We start from the raw sequence: 23,138 nt of genomic DNA, 5'->3' as shown, positions 1-23,138 counted from the left end.
TCAGGTTCTGCAGTGGCATGTTGGGAAAAGAACTCTAAATAAATAAACAAGTAAATAAACAAATAAATGGAGAAAGAAAGAAAAGGGGAACTAGTCAGGTTCTGTAGTGTTCCTGATGCCATTTGTTTTATAAGAATGTATGTTTGATTCAAAGTTGTAAAGTTAATACACACTCTTCTTCTGAATCCTTGTATGTGTTCTTGCTTTGAGCTGGAGGCAGACTTTTGCTTGCTTTCCCCAGCTCTGTGCATAGTTGCTGCATGTGCCCCGTGACAGTACTGCTGCTCTCCTGTTCATTCTGAGAGCAGGTAACATGGACCACTGGTGGCCAAGGTCCATTGCTCCCCAGCTCCTTCACACAGGCTCACTATGCCTGCCTCCTGTGCAGCTCTGTGGCCATGACCTACGTGACCTGCTTCCTGTGCAGTTCTGTGACCAGTGTCCTACGTGACTTGCTTCCTGTGCAGCTCTGTGACCAGTGTCCTACGTGACCTGCTTCCTCTGCAGCTCTGTGACCAGTGTCCTATGTGACCTGCTTCCTCTGCAGCTCTGTGACCAGTGTCCTATGTGACCTACTTCCGTGCAGCTCTGTGGCTCCAGTCCTAAGTCACCTCTTTCTATTTCACGTTTCATGAGCTGTGCATGGGCTCCCTTACATACACTGCTATTACCTACTGACCACTGACCAGATCAATAGTTTCAGGCTTCATGATGCCTGGCGTTGATTCTTCTTATAGGACTCTGTTTCCCCTCCCTATCCATTGCTTCTGTAGTAAACCATCATCAATGATTTCTGAGTACAGAGGACCTCTGAGATTCTGATCCTACCGTGTAGACATGGGGACATTAATTTCTTATTTAAATCTTCATCAGCGTGTCTAAATATATGACTCCAGAGAAAAACATTTCCAGTTTTTTTTCTGTTTTCTTACCTATCAAAAAGTGATGATAATTTTTTCTTGCCTACCTTATTAAGATTTGATGAAAAACTAAAAAAAAAAAAAAAAACATGTAGGAAATAGTACAGAAGAGCAAATTATATCATGAGAGATTTGAACTCATAATGCTATTCAGGGAGGTTTATTAAATTTTAATGTGTATGTTTTTATCAGGGAAATCCTGGAGGCAAGACCCTGGAGGAAAGGCGGTCCAGTCTGGATGCTGAGATCGATTCCTTGACCAGCATCCTGGCTGATCTGGAGTGCAGCTCTCCCTACAAACCTCGGCCCCCACAGGTAGGTGCTGTCCACAGCATCCCTCCAGCCATGGTCCTTACCCTATCAGGAGAATGAAGTGTGTCTTAGAACCTTCCATTCTTTCTCCAACTCCTTAAAGTCGGTGGCCCAAGATGCACCCTACCCCTTGATCTGAGAAGACCTCGTTGTGTCCCAACCTTCCTGTACCACCCTCCCCCCCCCCCCGAGTGCATCCATGATAGACATGCACCTCCATACTGACAACGGTTTGTCTTTGTTAACTCTCAGCTCATGCTGGATCACCAGCAGTGACTTCTTAAATGTGCATTGGCGGCTTCTTCCTTTAAAATGACACAGTGCTGCCACTTGGGGTTGTTAGACGAAAGCACAGCTCATTTCATTGCTGTGCCCTTTTCCTGAACCTGTCTCTGTGGATATCCGCCTACACATTGTTGCGGTCTCTACATATATGACTTGGCATGCGTGTCTGTATAAGGTTCTAGTGAGAGCCTGTTTTGTTTTCCTTATGTTGCATGTTGAGGAAGCGTCTGTTTTTGTGGCTGTTAATAGTAATGACAAATGCTACAAGGGAGATGAGAATTCTACCAGTGTGATTCCCACACACAAGAGAAAGACTGACTTCTCTGTTTTTTTCTGTCCTCTCCACCCCCTTTTCTTCCCTCTTTGAGACTAGGTCTTGGCTGGCCTGGAACTCACTAAATAAGCAAGGCTGGCTTTGAACTCATGGAGCTACCTCTCAAGTGCTGGGATTAAAAGGATTTGCCACCAAACCTAGCCGTTTGGAAGTATGTGCACACCGGTACAGAAGTTGAGCTATGTCAGTTTCTCCTAAGATTCACAAGAATAAAACAGAATCAGTTCTTGTGTTTTTAGTGCTAATGGTGCACTGTTAAAAAGTTTCCTTTCCTATTTTTGCTTACTTTAGAAAATTTTTCTGCATTTTCACTCATCATCCACATTTTTGGAGCTGGTATTCCATCACCGAACAGCATCCTCCACCTGGCTAAATATGAAAAGGGTGAAATCCATTGCAGGGCTCTGTGTCCTCAGAAGGATTCTAGATGTCAAAGTTAGGTGGGTCCTTTTGGTCACTGTGTGGCTTGACCCGAAGATGCTTTTATTTTTCTAATTGACAGTACATGCATCACTGTGTGTCCCACTCTTGGTGAACAGAGGCCATTGTACTGTCAGTGATCCCTTAACAAATTCTAGAGCAGCCCAGCTTCCGTGCTGCCAGTCATTCGCTGCTTGTCTTCATCTAAGATGGAAGTGTCCTTTTTAGACACGTTCCCTATCACCCTCCCTACTCCTATAACGGGACTGGCAGTTCTGTTGAGAACAAAAGGCCAAACAGACAGAAGATGAACTCATGTGTCTGTGTTGGCTTTACCCGTCCCGCCAGTGCACATGTTCTTCATGTCTTATTCATTGGCTGAGCTTTGGGTGGAGAGCAGGCATGGAGGCTTTTGCGGGGAACTGAGAGGAATGAGAATGTGTTGGGAGCAGAGTCAACGTACTCGGTAGTTGTCTAGTAGCTCCTGGCACTCAGAGATAAACTGCAGCTGCTGTGGCAAGGGCATAGTAGTAGGTTTTTAAGAAGGTGGCAGAACCTGAACAGTCTTACCCACAGGCATGTGAATACAGCCAGAGACTGGGTGGAGTCATGTCACTGGAGACCCAGGGCGAGGTAGGACTTTCAAGTCTATGTGGCCATGGGAAGCCACTCCACCAATGGTTTGCCTTGACTTTGAGGCCCTGGATCAATTTTGATGCTCAATTGACATTTTAGCTTATCAATTATAGATCGAGAATGGAAAGTTCTTGAAGGGTCTCTAGCAGGGGAAAGCTAAAATTTATTCTGAACAGAAATGTTGGAAACAAGACCAACTCTGAAGATACTAGGGGAGAGACAGAAGCACCTCCTAGAAATGATGTGTGCATTATCATCTGACCTTAACCGATTTATAATTCCAGCCAATCAAATAAATGTCACATGCCTCATTTCTCAGGATAGCAAGTTCATGCCCTGCCACTAGACCAGCGACCTGCAAAATGCTTCTATGCACTCATTTTAAGCAGGGTTTTTCTTTAGTCTTTGTTTTTAACTTCTGGAGACTTCTTATTTTCCCCTCCATTTTTTTATACTGAATGTTTTTCTCATAATTTTGTGGTTACAATGTACTCTCCCCTAATTCCTCTTGAGATTCTTCCCACCATTCCTCTACCTCAGTCCACACCCTTTTCTCTCTCTTCTTAGAAAGCAAGCAGGCACCTAAAGAATAATAATAAAATTAATATAAAACTAAAGCAAACAAACTGGAATAGGGCAAAACAAACAAAAAAAGAGAAAGCACAGGAAACACATATAGCAAAGATGCACATACACATACACATGGGAATTCCATAAAAACTCAACAATGCAAAGAACTAGTAAGTTGGGGGTGGGGGAAAGAGAGAGAGAAAGAAATGCCCTAGCAAAACATTATGAGACAAAAAAGTTCTTGTATGGAAAAGACTCTGCTGATAGGTTTTTCCTTGTCATGGTTTTTCTGCCTTAGGTCTGTGCCTACACATGCTTCCCATATAAGCAGTGAATTTCGATTGGTTCATTCAGCTGTGGTCTTCCTGTCAGAATGGTCTTAACTATACATGCACACTCACAATTGCTGACAATGTGAACAGCAGGTTACTGATTGGGAAGCACATACCCAAGACTCTGCACATGAGCTGCCGTATCTCGGAGGCACAGGCAGTACACTTGTTTTGTGGACAGAGCAACTAAGACTTGGCTTGTAAATGACTTAAGTTTTTGACTACCATGTGAATACAGCTGGACCCAAATCATAGACTTTTGCTCGACTGTATGTTCTAAAACTGTATTAAGACTTTGGTGGTTATTTGTTTTTAATTGTCTTACTATTGGAAAAAAATCACGAAGTCAGTCATGTAAGTGACATTGTTCTTTAGCAATCGTTTTCCCATAAAAAAGCAAAACATTCATGAGGTTCAAATAATAATTAGGATGCCCTCTAAGTTAAATAACTTCATAATGAGGCTGAAGTCTACTTTCAGTGTGTCTGTTCCATACTCAAATCAAAGGTTGGTCTAGTCTGTTCTTTTCAATTATTCTAATTTAGGAAAGCAAGAGTTAATTAGGAGCTCCAGCTCCTCCTGAATTATCTTCGCTCCCGTGGAACTGAAGTAGATGCGTTAGTATTTATTGCTAACGTAATTATATGCTGTGAGAACAATAATCACACACTTAAATATTAAAATATGTGCCAAGAGCAGATGATGTCTGCTGTAGACCGTGTTGCAGCTACACGACACCTGAAATGTCCTCGAAGAATAGACTTTCGTGCCTAACTTTGATGTTTTCTGTTTTTGAGGCAAACCAGATGTCAAATTCACAACCCGGTGAGTCACCTGAGCACCTCAAGTAGGTCACTAGGTCTGTGGTCCCTCACTCCTCAAGCGCTCATTGTGTCTTACCAGTTTGTTTCTGAATTACCTTTGTATGGCCACTTTGACTCATGATCTGCAAAAAAATGATACGTAATGTTTAATGTTTGTGCAGGAAGAGGTCCCAGGGAGCAAAGTCACATACCAACTCCGAAAGTGCCTCTGCTCTTGGTAGATTTTCCCAAAGCATTTGTCCCCTTTTTAAAGAAGGATCTCCCATCTCATGTTGCCCGGTGTTAGTTCAGCTTCCCTTTTTTTTTTTTTTTTTTTAATCCTTGTGTCTCTTTGGACAATGCAGCCGAACTCCATATATTTGAAAAGATAAAGGTCTTTTATATCCAAGAGACAGAAAAGTTGTCTGGAGCAACACAAGGAAGGACCTCACTGTGCTCTTTCTATTGCCATGTGCCCCACCATGTACTGAAACTGTTCAGAGACCCTATATCAAAAAATCACACAGATATTAGCATTGTGCATTTCAGAGTCAAGGGGACTCAACCACACAGCCAGCCATGTGTGCTCTTTACTGCATCTGTCCTGAGAAGTTCACTCAATTTCACAAGTTACAACGGTGATGACAGTGAATGTCTTGTCTAATGCATAGGTTATTTCAAACAGCAAAATAAAGTATGTGGCCTGTTAAGGAGAATGACAGATTTCAGAAATTCAGATGAGCTTAAGATCTAATTACTGTTTAAGGCTTTCACAGTAAAGAGGAATATTTATTAAGGAGATCGACAGTGTTTCTAATGCCTTTCCTGAAGTTTATATCAAGTACACACACACACACACACACACACACACACACACACAAAGATATATTTATGTATGTGTCTATGAATGTTATATAGATAACAGGTGTCTATAAGGTTTGATATAGCATAATCTATAAAATATTTTAGCAAAGTTTATATGGTATAGATATGTATAAGTATCATATAAAGTATAAAAATCAATATGAAAATACATTTGTTAAAGTTTACATAATTAATGTATATACATAATATATTGCACATAAATTATATATATATAAACCATCTTTTGCAAAATTTACATGATGGATACACAAGCACACATATACACAAATATACAAACATATCCATGACACTGCATGAAATTATATAATTAAACATCTTAGTGTTTAGAATCAAAGCTTACAAGCATTTCATGTTAATAGAGAATAATCTTAGAAGAATACACATGAGAATTGAAAGGGATTCTAGGTGAACTGCAGCCCAAGATGATCCCAAAATATCAGGACTTATTAATATCAGCTCTTAGGTCATGTAGTCAGACTCATAATTTATAGGTAAGGAGTTTTTGTTCACACAAGGAAGGACCATGGCTCTAAAAGGTTTATTTAGTAGCAGGCAGAGGAACTGTTTTCATTTTTTCTGGTCCATAAATGATCAGTTCTCTGTGATGAAAACAGCCAGCCAGCATAATTTCCATTAATATCATCATTTTATTTCCAAAATTCTGTTTTATATGTCACCTTCCTTTTAATATCTTGGCGATTTATCAAAGGCTTAGATGTACTAAGAGGATATCACAAAGGTAAACAGAAAATGTCAGATGGTATGCTACGCTTCCATTATCCAGTCCCGTCTATTGAATGTCTTCATCACCAGAGTTGCAGCCTTGTTGGAGCCACCGTGGGTTCATGCTGACGTGTGGACCCAGAAGGATTTCATTTAGACCAGTGTAATATTGCGGATTTATTATAGACTTAGTTGTGATTGAGAGAGAGATAAAGAGAGACAGGCAGCGGGTCGAGAGAGCCAGCACCCCATGATGCCGACTGACAGTTTTCCCAATACCCTCATAAACTGAGTGGTAAGGGTGACAAGACAGAGGAACAGCTTCTGTTCAGTACCATCTGCCCTTTGACTCTGGTCCTGATGCAGGCCCTAACCCAGAGCACTCGCCATTGAGAGCACTACTGTGTCTCTTTAGGAGGTGACTTTTGAAGAGCTCTTGGATGGGGGTCACTGAAAAGGCAGAGCTGTCACTTAAAGACTGAAATTTTTGGCTTTGTCTTCCATCTTCAGAGGCAGGGAGAAGAACTGAGATTGAACAGACCATGCCTTTAATGAAAGCTATAAAACATCCCAATAGATTGAGTTCAGAGAACTTGCTAGTGGGTGAAGGAGTCCATGTGCCTGGGCAATGGCTGTCCTTAGTTACACAGGGATGGAAGCTTCTGCAGTTAGGTCCTTTCTAGACCTAGCTCAGAACTTCTCTTCCACATCTTTTCATCTGTGTCCTTTACTGTGGCCTCTGTAATTCGCTGCCCAATGTAAAGAGAAGACTCCTCAAGTTCCTTGAGCCATTCTGGCAAATCATCAAACTCATTTTGCTAGGATGACCAAGTTGAAGCCAAGTCATGCAGAAATACAATAACCCGATGCTTAGTACTTAACACAGCCTGAGGCTCTGCAGTGCTTAGAGGTGTGCAGTGTCCGAACTGAACTATGGGATAGTCACTGGTGTCCGAGAGTAGACCTATGAGGGAGAAAATGGTTATCAAAGTGAAGATTTATGTGAGGCACACATTCAGAGAACACAAGTGTGTTTTCCTTGTCATCTAACAAGAAACAGTTGGAGAGCTTTTAGAGGCCAAGGTTATAATGGGTCTACCATTGGCTGCTTTGTCTCAGTCTGCAAGACAAAAAGAGTACTGCCTCTTCACCGCCATGGGATATACCCCAGAAAGAGCTCCCTTGACAGAAACCAGTCTCCAGCACTGATTTGGGTTAGGACAGCTTTTATTGCTGTCCTTGAGGTTATTAGCACATGTCTGGAGTTTGCTTTCAAAGTCAGTGTTTTGGAGTTTGGGCTGATTCCTTCTGAAGATCCCTTGTACTGAAAAATATCACCTCATCCTTTCAAGGACAGAAAAGTACTGAAACTTCTTAGTCTCTTGAGTACATTCGTGCTTCGTGTCGGTACGAATACAGCCTGAACTGCAGCCTCAGCCCTCCCACGCTGGCTTCATTTCATAGAACGGTCGCCTGTGAGGCAACCCGAGAAGTCCATTCATGGATGCCTATGTTGCAGGGAAGGTTGTTTATTAAGACTTCAGGTGGCTTGAGGTATTATGTACAGTCATCAAGGTGGAGTCTTGTGCTGCCATGGACCATCTTCTCTTGTGCTGCCATGTTCTAGCTTGTAAAACGTGGGAGCAGCTACAGGAGAGATTTATTAGTAATTAAAAATGTAATGTTTTGTATTATTCAGCACTATCTAAACATGCTGTTTACTGGAAGATCAAAGCCCCAACATGTTCACACTGTGTGAGGAATCATGTGGTCCTTACAGACCCAGGATTTTATCTCCTTGGGGTGGGCACCTTCTTGAGAATCGCGATATGAGCATAGTGTTCACTGTTGAAGCAAGGACTGGGATAGTGTCCTCACCATATTCCTCTTCCTGCGTTGTTTTCGGTAAAATATCCTGGGAGCAGACCTTGATCTCCTGAGAGTCAGTTTCTCTGCATACTGACATGGTCTGCTTACTATAGCTCTCTCTCTGAGAATGTGGTTAAAGATGAAACACTTTAGAAATGTCATGTGAAATATTGTACGTGGAACACATTAAAATGTGAAAAATAGCCCTTTAGGAGACAAACAGATAGGCATTTTGCAGTGCCCGTGTTTAGAGATTCCGGGTTATTTTGAACTAGTCTGTACCTGCCAGAAGACCTAAAGTTAAATAACAATGAAGTGGGGGCGGACAAGCGGTTAGCTGACTCAGAGTTGCATGCTATGGGTTTGATGACGGGCAATTAATTTTTAGATTGCATATAATTGCACCTCTATAACATTTATACCTCTTCTTTCCTTTTAAAAAGATGATGCTTATGTTTCTGTCATACGCGATCCACAAAATCAAACTTAGCTGCTAGATTTTGTTGAGAATGTTACGAAATGTTATATTCAGAATGAAAATTTAGTCCCTCAAATCTCCCTTGCCTTGTACCCTGCAAACATGAGTGCCAGCTTAAAGTCTCCAGTGCATGCATCTCCTGACAGTGAGCAGATAGCTGTGCAGTGTGCTATGGAGCACCCACTCTGCCGAAGCCTAGGAGGTGCTGGTCCATCTGGGGCAGCTCAGCTGTGGTCCAGGAGGTAGCCTTTTGCTGCAATTTACTTGCTCGACCTTGGTGATTTTTTTTGACCCAGAACAAGTGTTCTATTACACTGAATTGCTCAACCCAGTCATTGGTTTACAGGAAACAGACAAAGCTACCTCTTTCTTAAGTGTTTCTATTTTATAACAGCATCTTAGTGGACATAATCAGCCTGATGTCCATGCAGAAGCACACATCACATTTGCAAAATTAAAGAGCGCTCTTGTTAGAACTGTTCTCTGTTTAATTTCTTCCTCTCCCGCTGTTTAAATGCCTTGCTCAGACACACCATGCTCCTTTTATCCCCCTTTCCCTTTTTAAATCAGCAAATAAGTAATTTAAAGCAAATCCAATTGTGCCTTTTTTATGTAAGATTTTTAGACATAACCACAGAAAATAAGTTACATTTTGTGTATATGTGCTTTAAGAGAAAAAGCTGTGTCTCCACATTGATTGGTCCACTTGGATACCCTTTACTTTATTTGGTTTATAGCGAAAGTAAATTATAATGATGGTGATGGCGTCTATAGACTAACAATTGGAGGCGCTTAATCACCAACTTTACATATAACATTATTAGATGTGGTGAGTGACTGGCTCGCTCTTCACCCAAAATTTCATGTGAGGGCTTAACTACTGAAGTTATTTCACATCATAGGAAATTTACCGAGAAAATCAGACATTTTCTTTCAGTTGATATGTTTATTTCTAATATGAAATTTGGGTTGTCTATGTTTTGTTGCTTGAACATACCTATTTCCTCACAGAACTAGTGAATTGATTTTGCATTGGGTTATAAGGTCAGATTGGACACACGGTACTGTGATCTCAATATTCATTGTCCTTTTGACTTTCATGTGTGAATGGAGGTGAGGCTATTCGTGTATTTAGAACTTATCTTTCTGGTCTGATATCGGGGCCCCTACTCAAGTGCTTGTGTAAACCATGCTGTCATATTCAGGTTTAGTAGCACAGAAGAAAATTCAAACTGTGTGTTATTATATTGAACCACAAATTATTCAAATGAAAAGTAAAATCTCTAGACATTTTGCCTCACGGAATATGCATTACTATGTCAGTATAAATTATAAAATCCCTTAAATTTGAGAAATTATCAAAAATGATTGTGATAAATTCCAGAAGACCCCAAGGCAAGATCAAGATTACCACCTGGCTCGACACAAAAGAAGCACTCAAATTCATGTTTGTTCGATAAACAATTTGAAGCTGTCATCAAATCCAGGCATCTGCCCTTTAGAAATGTTCTAGAAATCTTGTCTCAGGCTGACGTGGAATTAGTACACCCGTCACACATCTGTTTTTGACTTTTCTATAATGAACATATAATTGTACTATAAAAATGTATTCTGGGTAAATAGTGGTTTCGCAAGGGCAACTGAATGGCAACCACTGATTGATGTGAACGTCTCAGTTTTTCTTAACCGTAACTGTGTCATTTGAAGGCAGTGGATGTTTTGAGAACATGTTCTTACTGTGAACTATAATTCAATATTATACCCATTCTCTTATTATTGGAATAACAAAAGATACAAACATAAAACCTTGTGTGTGTGTGTGTGTGTGTGTGTGTGTGTGTGTGCGTGTACTGACCCTGCCCCCCTCTACTTGAGACCATCTCATGCTAATTTCAGAGCAACTACCAATGTGATGAATTTCTTGGACTCATTGACAGGAAACCAAAGCTTACCTGGCCAATGACCTGGTGAGGTTTTCTTTGCCAGAACCATGTAAACTACCTACAAATTATGTTTCCGCTGCAGCCCACAATTGTAGGAACAGCAACTTTTGGTCTCCTTTTTAGTTGGATTTTATTTCTGGTACTCCAGCCTAGTATTGGCAAAATGGGGTGTGTGTGTGTGTGTGTGTGTGTGTGTTATGGTTGTGCCATTTCAACGTACATTACTTGCCTACCTTTTTGTCAGGCTTTTATTAGTTCTTTGAGCATTTCATGTGTGTTGATCATATTCATACCCCTCCTTAACTCTTCCAGATTTCTCCTTCCCATACAACTTTTTGTCTTTCTCCCTACTTAGGACTAATTTGTACTGTCTAAATTCTCTTGTCCTCTGAAACGTGGTAGACTTAATGAGAAGCTACATTCTTGGAGAAAACTAATCCTTATTCGCCAACACCTAATTATTACCAATAGTTGGGGTGGAGCATCGTGTTTAGCTTCTCTCTCCCTGATGGGGTTTGGTCTGACTTTGGCTTGCACAGGTCATGTGCATGCTGTCACACCCATTTTAAGTTCATATTTAAACCTTTGGAGGAGTGGGTACGATCGATGTGTTCCTTTTCTTGGAGGACATTCTCCCGTCTCTTAGTCTCTGAACCTTCACCAGTTGTAGGTCTCTGTGCTGGTTGCATCTACTAAAAACAGAAGCACCTCTGACAAGGGAAAAGTGATGCATGAATCTAGAGTTATAATCATAAGTCATTAGGTTAGATACTCTGAATACAGTTGTAGATTGTCTCCTAGAAACCATGATCTCTATAGCCCTGGTGTGTCATAGCCCCATAGGAATGCCACTGTAAATTTCATCTTGTGGAATGGCTCTTCAGTCAGAAAGTGATTGGTAACTCCCATGCCGCTTATGCCACTATTATGCTCTTTAAGTGGAAATAACATTATTTACGTATATAAGCTCATGAATATTTTAAAAGGTACAACCTGTAGGCTTTATGTTAAAAAAAAAGGATTGAATCCTAACTAGATTTTTGTGTATATGACCAATAATCAGTAAGTTCGAAATGGCATCCTGCAAGTGCAAACAAAATGTACAGATTTCAGTGGATTAAAGGATGAACCAGTTCGATTATTTCAAGAATTCAATATTTTATAATCCTTTGATTTGTTATAGTCACACTGTGAGCCATTTCTATAGTGTCTGACACTTGTTTTAATTGCGTTTTGATGTGTACCGCACATGGGAAAGTAGTGAAGTTGTTACTTGTTAGTTGCTGTTAGGGATGCTAGGCTCCTTCTCAGTATGTTCCCCCTCTGTGCCTTTCCATCTCTTCAGCACGCACAGAGTCACAGTTTACTCCACAAATGGACGGTTTATGTAACTTGATCCTTTCTGGCAGCCAAAACCAGGAAATAGATTTATGGTTATTGCTTCCAACAGCATCCCAGATGACTTAGTATTTCCTGGGATTCCAGTTGTAGAGCCTATCAACTGGGCTATACGAAACAGAATTCTAAGTTTTGGCTTTGGGTGTGAGGAAGTGAATTTCCCCATGACTTGTGGATCTGATCTCACAGGAAGAATTATGGTGTTCTGTTTGCAACAGTGCCAGAACAAGTTCCTTGGAGTCAGGAGGAAGCCTGTGGACCGAGGAAGGTGAATTTTTCATGGCCCCCACCTTTCTACCATTTTTGATCTGATAAAGTGAGCAAAGGGGGACCGTAAACCATGGTTCATATTTGAATGGATTTTCTAAAGGACAGTGACATCAACCTTGAGAAGAAAAACCTTCAAAGAGGACCTGAGGTTTAAGAAAGTGGCCATTTTTCACCTACTTACTTAAGGATTGCACGATTCGCTCTTGAACTCTTTTTCTTTGATTATAAAATAAGCATAAACCTATTCAATTTCTCAAGCAAAATAGGTCCTAATTACATGGAAAGATATCCAACTTTCATTGTTTAGGGATAAACATTTTAGATGGGGAAGATAATATACCTTGTAATTGGAGTAATAGTTTCAAAGAAAACCCTTTCAGAATCCCAGATGGGTTCTTTTTAGGATTTGATGAGCTGACCCTGAAATTGAGTTGCATTTTCAAGCAACTTGGAAATGCAGGATGGTTCAGAAAAAGGCTGAGGATACTAGAATTCTAAAACCATTTCAGATTTTATTACAAATCTCAAAGAGCCAGGCAATGTGGTGCTGACCTAAGGTAAGCGTAGATATTAGTAAAGCAGATTTGAGTGTCCAGAAATAATCCATCTTTATCGTTAATTGATATTTTAACATGGTCTTAAGATATTGAATACTATAAAGATTAGTTTTTCAACAAATCATGCTGGTATAACTAGATTATCCATTTGTAAAAGATTAACAAACAGCTTCTTACATATGGCACATAGCTCACAAACAGAGATGATACAGATAAACCAGACTTCATGGAAATTAAGCGTTTCCTATATGTCGGATGAGTCCATCTCATAATGGAACAAGGCATAACAGGCTACTTGTAGATCACATGCCTGAGGAAAAAAAAAGATTTCGTATTTAACATGTATTAAAATGAATCTACCTCTGTACATGACAGCTTAATTCAAAGTTGGGCAAAATATTTGAATGAACTTTTCTCACGAATTAATGTCTAACAAGGACAGGCTGTGATAGCGTTTGTCATCAGAGAAATGCAAATCAATGTGACTGTGAGATACCACCATGTGCCTATTAAAATATCAGTCATCGTCATTGTCATCATGGGCTGATGGCAGGGGACAGGAATTGAAATCATTAGATAATGCTGGTATATTGTGAAAAGTGTGTTAAGTTTGCAATAAGTGTGACTGCTTTCAAAGCATTAAACATAGTTGCCACATAATCATACAGTTCGACTTGTGTGCATGATATCAAAGTGAACTCAGACACACGGCCGCACAGAAACTGCCTCCATTGGGTATGCATGGCACCATGATTCACAGTAGCTAAATTGATTGTGTGCCTGCGTTTGGGGTGAAGGGCAAGTAGGGTAACTGCTAGCACCCAGCTGATGTATTTTGGGAAGACTGAAATTATTCTAGAAATATTAGGATACATTGCATAATTGTTCAAATATAATTAGTCCTTTAAATTATAGGTTACTATATTTATTTTTATTTCCTATATCACTGTGTTTTACCCGTGTGTATGTAAATGCACTGTGTCTTTGCATGGTGCCTCGGGAGATCAGGAAGAATGTGTCAGATACCCTCGAACTAGAGTTAGGGATGGCTCTGAGCCACCATCTGAGCGCTGCTACCTGAGTGCAAGAGCCGCAAATGCTTTTACTTGCTAACTGATCTCGGTAGGCCTAATTTTTTTACTTTTAAAGGGTAAACTTTTTATGATATATGAATTACTGTACCTAAAAACTTAAAAATACATGACTAGGAGCATTGTTTTGAACAGTGTTTCCAGAATACACATATGGCATTGGAAAATGAAGCTACCCTCATGAAGCTTGTAGTCTATGGGACAAGGTATACGCTAATACCTATAGAGCAGTGTAGTCAGAATGTAAAAGCACATAGGATGCTAGGAACCCAGGGATGAAGAAAGATGCCCAGATCATGGGAACCCCTGATCCCTCCTATTATCCCTTATTGGAAAGAATCACTATACAAAAAGTTCTGACTACCCCCCACTTCCAGAAACATGATCAAGACCAATGGCTTTACAAGGCAAGCAAGGGCCATCAACAATCTAAAATGCTGTATATTTTAAAGAACTGGCACTTGGAGTTCAGTGACGCTCACTTTGGAGCATGTCAGGATGATCTTCGGTGGTGACATTTTAAATAAATTATTTAAGCTCTCTATAACACATAAGCTCTTGGTGGTCTGAGCTAATAATTCAGAGTTGACATGAGGACCATGTGGAATAATATGCAGTCGTTAATGGATGCCTTCAGTCTCATATAATGAGTGCTGTCATTCCTATTGCTCTCACCAGTGCCACCATTAGCAAGAGAATCTGGTGTCAGTGCAAGGACAGAAATCCAGACAGCAGATGGAAGAACTGATGTGAAGGATCTGAAATTTCAGGGTTTTCTCGTGTCTAGCTCTATATCTTTAGGAACTCTCGTTCTTAGAAATTTTTGTTCCCTGCTATAAAGCTTGGAAGGATAGATATCTTTGATTTTGTTCCAGGCCTCCAGTTGGCTATTCTTGGCCAAAGGCAAAATACTCCCCTAACTTAATCATGGCCTTGTAACTTGCCGTGATGTTGCTGTAGGTGCTTCACTTATTCGAATTATTGCAGACAGAACCCTCCAGTGACCTCAGAAGACAGCCCTAATGTGTAGCAGTCATTATAAACACATAAAAAGGGTCCAGATGCAGCACAAAGGGTCTCACAGAAGGAGACAGGTTTTCATTCAACCTTGCTCATGCTGCAACCCTTTAATACAGTTCCCCATGTTGTGCTTACCCCAACCATAACATCATTTACATTGCAATTTCATAACTGTAATTTTGCTACTGTTATGAATTGTAATGTAAATATCTGATATATGACCCCTGTGAATGTTTTTTTTCAACCCCCAAAGGATTGGCTAAAAGAATCTAGTGGCTGATTTCTAACCCTCACTCAAATTCAGTATTGTTCATTGCCCAATGTATTATGAAGTGCTATAGGCAGCCTTTCATAATCATGACGGCTTTGAATGGGTATTTCTTTTGCTACATATTACAAACCAATATGGGCATTCTTTTTGAGCATTTGTTATTTTATTAAGGTGATACTGTTTAAGATGGTATTGTAGTTGATGGGACTCATTTTAAACAACCAGAGGTAGATATTTGAAAGAGGCAGTAAGAGCCAGTCATGCTCTTGACAGTCATTTGACCCCAAATTCATTATGTTTAGGATGAGGTATGTGTGCCCATGCATGTGTATGTTTGCATGTGTGTTTCCCTTGCTAACTTCGAACTCCCTTTGTAGATCAGGCTTGCCCAGAACTCCCTGAGATCTACTTGCCTCTTCATCTTCACTGATGGGGATAAAAACATATGATCAATTGAATCCAAGCTTATGCAGTTATTGAAATGTATCATATAATTAAGACAATGGATTGTAGAACTGACATGCTTTATCTTCTAACCTTACCTCTATCACTTTTTAGATGCTACCTGAATAAATTACTTAAATCTCTTTTGCCTCAGCTTTCTTCTCTCTGTGAAGAGATAATCCTTTCTCCTAGGATAGCAATGAGGACAATATTAGTCAAAATAGTAGTTTATAATGAGTCTCAATGTGCAAAGCACTTAAAACAGTGTTTGGCATATAGTTAGCACTATATACATTAGCAAATCTTATTGGAAGCTCAATGCCTATTTTTAAATTGTTATTGCTTTTCTGTAAAGATATTGATATATAAATTTAGTCTGTGGCATTTTATCCATTTCTGAAATGGTTCATCTCACTCATTTGAGCTGGGCATCCTTCTGAGATTTTTCAAGGACAATCCAGCTGTCTGTAGACTTTGCCCAAACCCTTTGGATGTGTCCTTGGTTTCTCAAGCATGGTCTCAAATTTTGTCAGAATATTGTACCATATTCTGACAAATGTATGAGTCACTCCATCTGTTTTTGTGGAATACAAGGTAATTTTTCTGTTGAGTGAACAAAGTTCTCTTAAAAACTAAAATCATGAGTCATAGATTATGAACTTGCCATAAGTTAGTAAGTCTCTCATTGGCCTGTTGTCATGAAGTCTCAACTGTCCAGAGACTAAGCCCTGTAAAGCAATGATTAAGGTCTCTTCATCCAAAAGTCTTATCAGACTTGTTTAGCAGGGATTGCTAGCCCCTACCCACTTTCGGATCCAGCAGGTCTGGAGTGGAGTGTAGTACTAGGAATTTCTATGTAGAGTTTCGAAGCAATGCTATTGTGTATGCAGGTTTTTGAGAACCCGTTATAAGTGAATACCCTTCCTCCATTCCTTAGTACAGCCATCAACAGCTGCCCCCACTTTATATCCTCATGTGCTAGTGGAGAAAACTAACTCAGAGAAGCACCTTTTCCTCGGTACGTAGGACCTTAACTGTATATTCATAAATAAAAACAAACAATTGAAATCTTCAGTACCTTGGCTGAGAGTAAGTCAGCTCCCAAGTGACCAAGTTTAAATTTGGGTACAGATCTTTCTGAGCCTACGTGTTTAGCTCTTCTCCTAGATCTCTGCTGTTTTGTCTCTTCGGTATCCCAGGTCACGTCTGCAGCATCACTCAGCACTCTCCTGCTCCCCTCCATCCTTTTGTTTTGCCAGTAGCATGGGCGAACTGAATGATTTGCAGCAGTTGTGTTACTCTGGGGAGTAATGGCTCTGAGCTTGTCCAAGGCATTTTTCTAGACCGTTGCCTGCAGGCTTCAAGGAAAGGATGAAGCTACCATTTCACTGTTCCCAGGCAAGCTCACAGGGGGCCACAATGATTTTACCCTTAACGTAAAATGCTTAAAATCACCTATGGGTATTTATGGAAGGCAGCTGAGTAATTAAAGTTGGGTGAAACCAGAGAAAATGGGAAATAATGGCTTATATTTGGAAACTAATAAAATTGAGGAAGTGTCAGTTCTTGTTCGCAAATGCTTAACTGTTTTGTATTCCACTTGATGATATCTTCAAGCAATTACCATTTTGGTACTTTTTTTTTTTTTAATCTAGAGTCTGATTCACAAATAGGAAAACCCACAGTTATTTGAGTGTTTGTTTCAATCAGTTGCTAAACTTAATTTTCTTTTCCTGACTCATTTCTTCAGCAATCTCGCAGATGGTAATCTCATGTTATTCAGGGGATTTGGACTAAACTCAAAGGAACACAATTAACAGTTAGCCCTTTCAATGCTGCACTGGACTTCTAATACACGAAGTCGATGTGTAAATTATGGGGCAAATGATAATCATGGAAGCTGGGTCCATGAAAGAGGTGATGGATACACTGAGGATGATGCTCCACCGTGTCTCTCAAGCCTTTATCTGATGACATCTAAGCAAATGGGTTATGAGCACTGGAAATGCCTGGCTGAGGTGAAGCTTAGGCAGTGAGAGCAAATGTCATGAGTCAGGCCTGAGAGGATGGTAGGTAGTTTCTGCAGATTCATTCCCTCCTCTGCCTTCCTGTCTGTCTAAGAGGAGATCAGTTTTGCATGAGCTTGGCTTTTATAAGCATTCGGTAATACTAGCTAGAGGGAGCTGGGGGCAGAGAGAGTCAGCTTAAACCTTTCTACTAACCACGAACAGCTTAGCTTTGTATTAGAAACCAGGGTATGAGAACTTAAGAATGATAGATGTACAGCCTCGAAACCTAGGGTGTCAACTTGGAGGTCTTTTCAAATGAGATGGCAGAATTTATGCTCATTGATTGAATAACCAACCAGTAATGCAAAGAATTATTGCACTGTGTTCATAGGACTTCCCCTTCACAGGTTTCTGTGACCCCTATCTTTCAAAAAAGGTATTTACTCATACTTTCTCCAGTTGTTTCGTTTTCCAATGTCTTCTACTGAATTATTCTATCTCATCCTGCCATTCAGGATCCTTACTGAGCATGTGTGTAGTAGGGCTGGACTGATGTCTACCTAAGAGCTATTTCTACATGCCATGGGCCAGTCACCCAGCGTGGGATAAATTCAGGCATGAGGAATTTGTGTACATATTGGCATCGGAAAATCATGTCCATTGCCAATTTAAATGCCAGCTGATAGACCTTAGGCAGTATGTATAGAATTTTAAGAGGATCAGTAGATGATCTTGATCCAAGAGAAACATCTGGCCAGTGGGGGGGGGGGGTTGGTATGTAGGTGAAACTTAGTTACATGGCCTTGGGCTTTTGGTCCTGGGTTCTGTAAGAAAGCAAGAAGGGCAAGCCAATAAGCTACACCCTCCATGGCCTCTGCCTCCAGGTTCCTGCCCTGCTTGAGTTCTTACCCTTACTTTCCTTAGCAATAGACTGTAATATGAAACGGTAAGCTGAAATAAACCCTTTCATCCCCCCAACCCCCAAAAAAGTATATAATTTCTTTACTTTTAATTTTTATTTATCTTTGGGGGTTACAAGTTTAGTCTAGGTATCAAAGGGCTAAAATGAATTTCTAATTAGAGCTAAGGTATATGTAAAAGTAGGCAGAGTTTTAGTTCTTACCTTTTCCAGAGTCTAGAGGCTACCTACATTCCTTGGCTCATGGCCTCTTCCTCTGTCTAGAAAGCATGCATTAAATCACTTCTTTGTGTATGCTTCCTTTGCTATGACTGCTTCTGACCATAACTGGGAATGTTTCTGTTTTGGGAGCCTATCATGATTAGATAAGGTCCAACTGAGTCATTCAGGTCTTTCTCCCCATCTTGGATTTTTATGGTTCATCACATCTTCAGTGTTCATTCTGTCAAATAAAGTAATGTGTCCACAAGATCTAGGAATTAGAATTTAGCTATCATGAGGGTGTTATTCTACCCATCACAGGCCTGGTTATATTTCTTTATAGTAGGTGGAGGGATCAGACAGAAAGTCTGATTTGGACTTTGGTAAAAACATTCTGAGGTTATGTTGATCGTAACAGGGAGTTGATGCATTTAGTACAGGGATGTTCTATCTGTCAGGCAGTATCTCATTGAGGCCAACAGCAGGTCCCTGGGAACCAACAGTGATTTGCCTCAGTTCCTGTGGGAAAATGAAATGCATTGTTTTCCACCCTGGTCTTGGATCACAGTTCAGTATCATGCATGTTAGAAACGTTTGCATCATTTCTCTCTTCTTTCTCCTTGGTTGGCTTTTGTTGGCCCCTAGGGAATGCTGTTCACGGTACAAAGCTTTTCTCCGAATTTTCCTTGCTTTCTGCTACTCCATGTTTATTACTGCAACAAAATAACAGAGGCTTAAAAAATAACCCTGGAGGTTGACATCCAAAAAACATGGCTCTGTTAACAAGCACAGTCAAAATTTTTGGCCCCTGCCTCATGATAAATGACTTGATAGAGGAAGTACTTTGATGGGAGAGATCTCCCCCGAGTACGTCCGAACCCATGGTTTGCTCCCATAGGCATTCCCTCACGGATCTAGTTTCATCACTAAGATGCACCTTCTGAAGGTTCCCCCGTCTCAATAGCACCACGTTGACCAAACTTCCAGTTTACGGACTGTGGTGGGTCATGCTAAGCTGTATGCAAACCAGATTGCCAATGCTGTGAAAAATCGCCTTAGTTTTTGGAAGCAGCCTGTAGCTGGGACGAGGACAAAGTGATTATGTACCTGTCTTCCAGTGCAGCACACTGGAGCTGGCGTATACTGAGGAGGTGTGTGACCTCCACGTATTCAGCACAGAAGCAATACCCAGTTTCCCTGGGATGGGGAACAGTTCTAGGAAGTTTAATAATTGCCTCTGTTTCCTGATGCCTTTAATGCAGGAGTAGGTGGTTAACTTGTACACTTGACTAAGAATGACTTGTCATCCACATGTGCTGAAGCACAGAAATAGGTTGGAAAGATCCTCCTGATAGAATGGGGAAGCTAAGATTTATTGTTCAGTCAGTTTCAATTACACTGTTGTGTTGCATAGCGAGGCAGTGAAACAGGATGTTCGCTTGTGGCTCTACCAAGGTGGGATCAACCTCAAAAGAGACAGTGTCTGTGTGGTGTGCCCTGCCTGAGCCTCTGCCGTGTGAGTCACTAGCGTGAAAATATCTTGACACAGATAGAATCATGGAGCCCACACTGTATCTGATCACAGAAATGTTACTGCATAATAGCAAGCTGGCTTTGATCTCTATGGGATTGCAGGCTGGGGGATCAGGAAGGGTACATTTTGAAAGGTCATCTCTACTAGTCAGGAGAAAACAGAGTATCACATTCTCTGCATCTGTGAGCTTGGCTATCAGGCATCGGAAATGAATGCAGTAAAGGAAAACTGCGAGATATTCTTCATGTGAGAATGTGACTTTTTTTTTCTGGAAGAGTTTAGCATCCTGAATCCTTTCCCTTCTCTGTTGTAGTTGATGCTATCTCACACCCACTGGTGTGTGAAGAGGAAGAAACTTCGATCCCTACTTTCTGCGTCAGTGATGTGGCATAATGTTTTCTGGAAATGCCACACAATTTCAAATGTGACTTCTTTCTTAACTTGCGAATAGAGTTGACAACAGTGAAATATGTCCTGTAAACAAACCCTTAAAGACTAGCTTTTGAATGAGCCGTAGTTGAATTCATCCCAAATCACAGAAGTCGGAAGTCCCACGTGGAAGGAATTCTTTCTGCTGTGCCTCTGCACATGAGTGGCACTGCCAGGGCTGGAACCTTTGCCACCTAGCTACCTTGTTCTGGTCCAGAACAGGTGACTCCAGGTTTTATACTCCATGCCTCACAATCCAAATCTATGTTGACATATATTATTTTGCTTTTATCGTAAATCTGCAACCTACTTTTCTAACTGATTGAACTGCCGAGTGAGTTTTATGCTATTAAATTTCTCCAGTCATATCTTATTTCTAGCACTCCAACAGCAGTTAACTGAAGGAATCATTTATCTCTTTTTATGATGTACTTATTGTACATTGTTGGGTGCCAAGCTGTTTTCTAGGTAGTGAGGGTACAGCCACAAATAAAGCAAACTGTTTGTCCTTAAGGAGTTCATTTTCCTGCGGGAGGAATTAAAAGGAAGATTATTAAATATTAAAGTCTAATTAAATGCTAGAGGGAAAACAGAAGATAAAACAAAAGAGGGAAAGGGATGATCTACTAGTTACTGTTTTACATGGGATTCAGGAGGAGGTGGCATTGGAGCAAAGCCTTCTGGGATATAATTCTGCGCGGTATGGAATACATGTCAGAGCATGTTCCAGATTGGCAGTCACCGGTTATGGCCAGCACTGGCATTGGTCAGAAAGTAAAACAGCCCAAATGACAGATACAACTTGTGAGCCAAGAGGCTAAAGACCCAGTGCAGCCAGCATGGAAGCAGTCCCTGGTCATTACACAGGGCTCTGGGCTCCGGGTCTCACTTGAATGAGCTGGATCAAAATCTGAATGCAGAGGATGACATGGCTATGCACATTGTCTTGGGTTCATGCTGTCTGATGTACATATGACTATCTTTGTATGAACAGCAAGACCTCACTTTTGTAAATCCAGTGGGAGAAAGATAGGGTTTTTCATTTTCAAAGAGCATTAGCATTGGTTTCATATTAAGGATAGGCAGGTATTATATAGACAACAAAATAAAATGCCTAACATCAGTATTTGCTTTACTCTATCCTAGACATGTCCTTGCCTCTGTCTTCCCAGATGTAATACAGGGAACTAAAGTAGTCGATTGACAGCATTCTCTGGGCTCAGAGTGCAGTAGATGGGAATTCTGGAAACACAGGAGTGGTTTCCTCTGCTAAAAGGTAGCCTGGTCTCCATCTTGTGACTGGCTCCCATGCTGAATTTCGGCGTCTCATTGTTCATACGTTGAGAATGTATGGGTTCCACAAGGCTCTTTAGTGAGGTTTAACAGACCTGCATACCCCATCAGCAGCGTATGTGACGTGGCCTCTTTGGAATCTCATCACAGTGCGAAAGGACGAGATGTGCAGGGGATGAAAGAGGTTTGGACTGAGGAGCCAGTGATGCGGTTGGGCTTTTATGAGCTACAGACACAGCGCATATTCACAAAGACAAGCCTTTGAGAGTCTTCTTTCTTGCTTTTCTATTTCCATATTCACAGAATCCACTGTTTCACCGAAACTGAATAACAAGGCCTCAGTTTAGTTCATCTGTCCCAGGCCCTTGGAGTCCTCATGCAGGCCGTTGCATTTGCCAATGTTTGGTTATTCCTTGTCTCTCTCAGTGCCAGGAAGAGCAGTACTCTTAGTGAAGAAAAGGTACCAACCATCCTCCAGTTTCTCATTAGAGAAAAGAAAAACACCTCTCACATAAACCCACTTTAGAAAACCTGAATGTCGCACTGTTCCTCAAACCATCTTCTTTGCATACTGGCTGTCCCCAGCACTTTTCGTGACCTCTTCCTCCCAGGCTCCGAGACCACCCCCCCCCCCGTCTGCTGGGCCTGAGCATAGAATAGCACCAACTAGCTGACCAACAGAAAGAGCCCTTAGTTTCTCTCTTGTACCTAGACCCAGAGTCTCTTCCCCCGTCAGGAACAGTGGGAGTTTGTGGCGAATGCTTCGTGTCTCTAGACGCGAGTCTCCCTGATAACTCCTGAGAGGAGTGAGGACATCTGGTTTTTCACAAGGCCAGACTTAGGAGTGAAACCTCATGGAGGGGGTCTCTCGTACACTACCTGACACCCAGTCGATGTACTTCACCTTCCCTCTGTGTGGTCCAGGGTCTCCGAGCTATGCTTCTTCCCTAGAGTGTCTCTGGCCTGTGCTACCACCAAAGTGCATTCCACCCCACTAGTAAGACAGCAGAAGGAGTCTTTGGTAATCTGTGGACTGTTTCCAATTTAGTGAGGCACTGGCTCTGCTGGCATGCTCCATCCCATTGTGGTGTTAGTTGGTTTGTATGTCTCTCAGACTTCTGTGATTACATAGTCTTCCATTCAGTGTAGCGTAAGTGAAATATCTAAAACGGGATCCTTTAGACCTGCCTTC

The 23,138-nt window shown here is 41.1% G+C and overlaps 1 protein-coding gene across 4 annotated transcripts in view; it reads left to right on the top strand.

The window, feature by feature from the left end:
* The window catches only part of LOC119824574 (LIM domain containing preferred translocation partner in lipoma), a 600,040-nt gene that overhangs the window by 297,671 nt on the left and 279,231 nt on the right, over window positions 1-23,138 (top strand). For all 4 annotated transcript variants that reach the window (XM_038344782.1, XM_038344779.1, XM_038344780.1 and 1 more), the window contains one exon: window positions 1,113-1,235. In XM_038344782.1, the coding sequence (XP_038200710.1) occupies window positions 1,113-1,235 (123 nt within the window). The remainder of the gene's footprint in view (window positions 1-1,112; window positions 1,236-23,138) is intronic.

This window comes from Arvicola amphibius, chromosome 10 (genome assembly GCF_903992535.2).
Source record: "Arvicola amphibius chromosome 10, mArvAmp1.2, whole genome shotgun sequence".
Taxonomy (NCBI): Eukaryota; Metazoa; Chordata; class Mammalia; order Rodentia; family Cricetidae; genus Arvicola; species Arvicola amphibius.
This window is presented reverse-complemented; position numbering and strand designations above follow the sequence as displayed.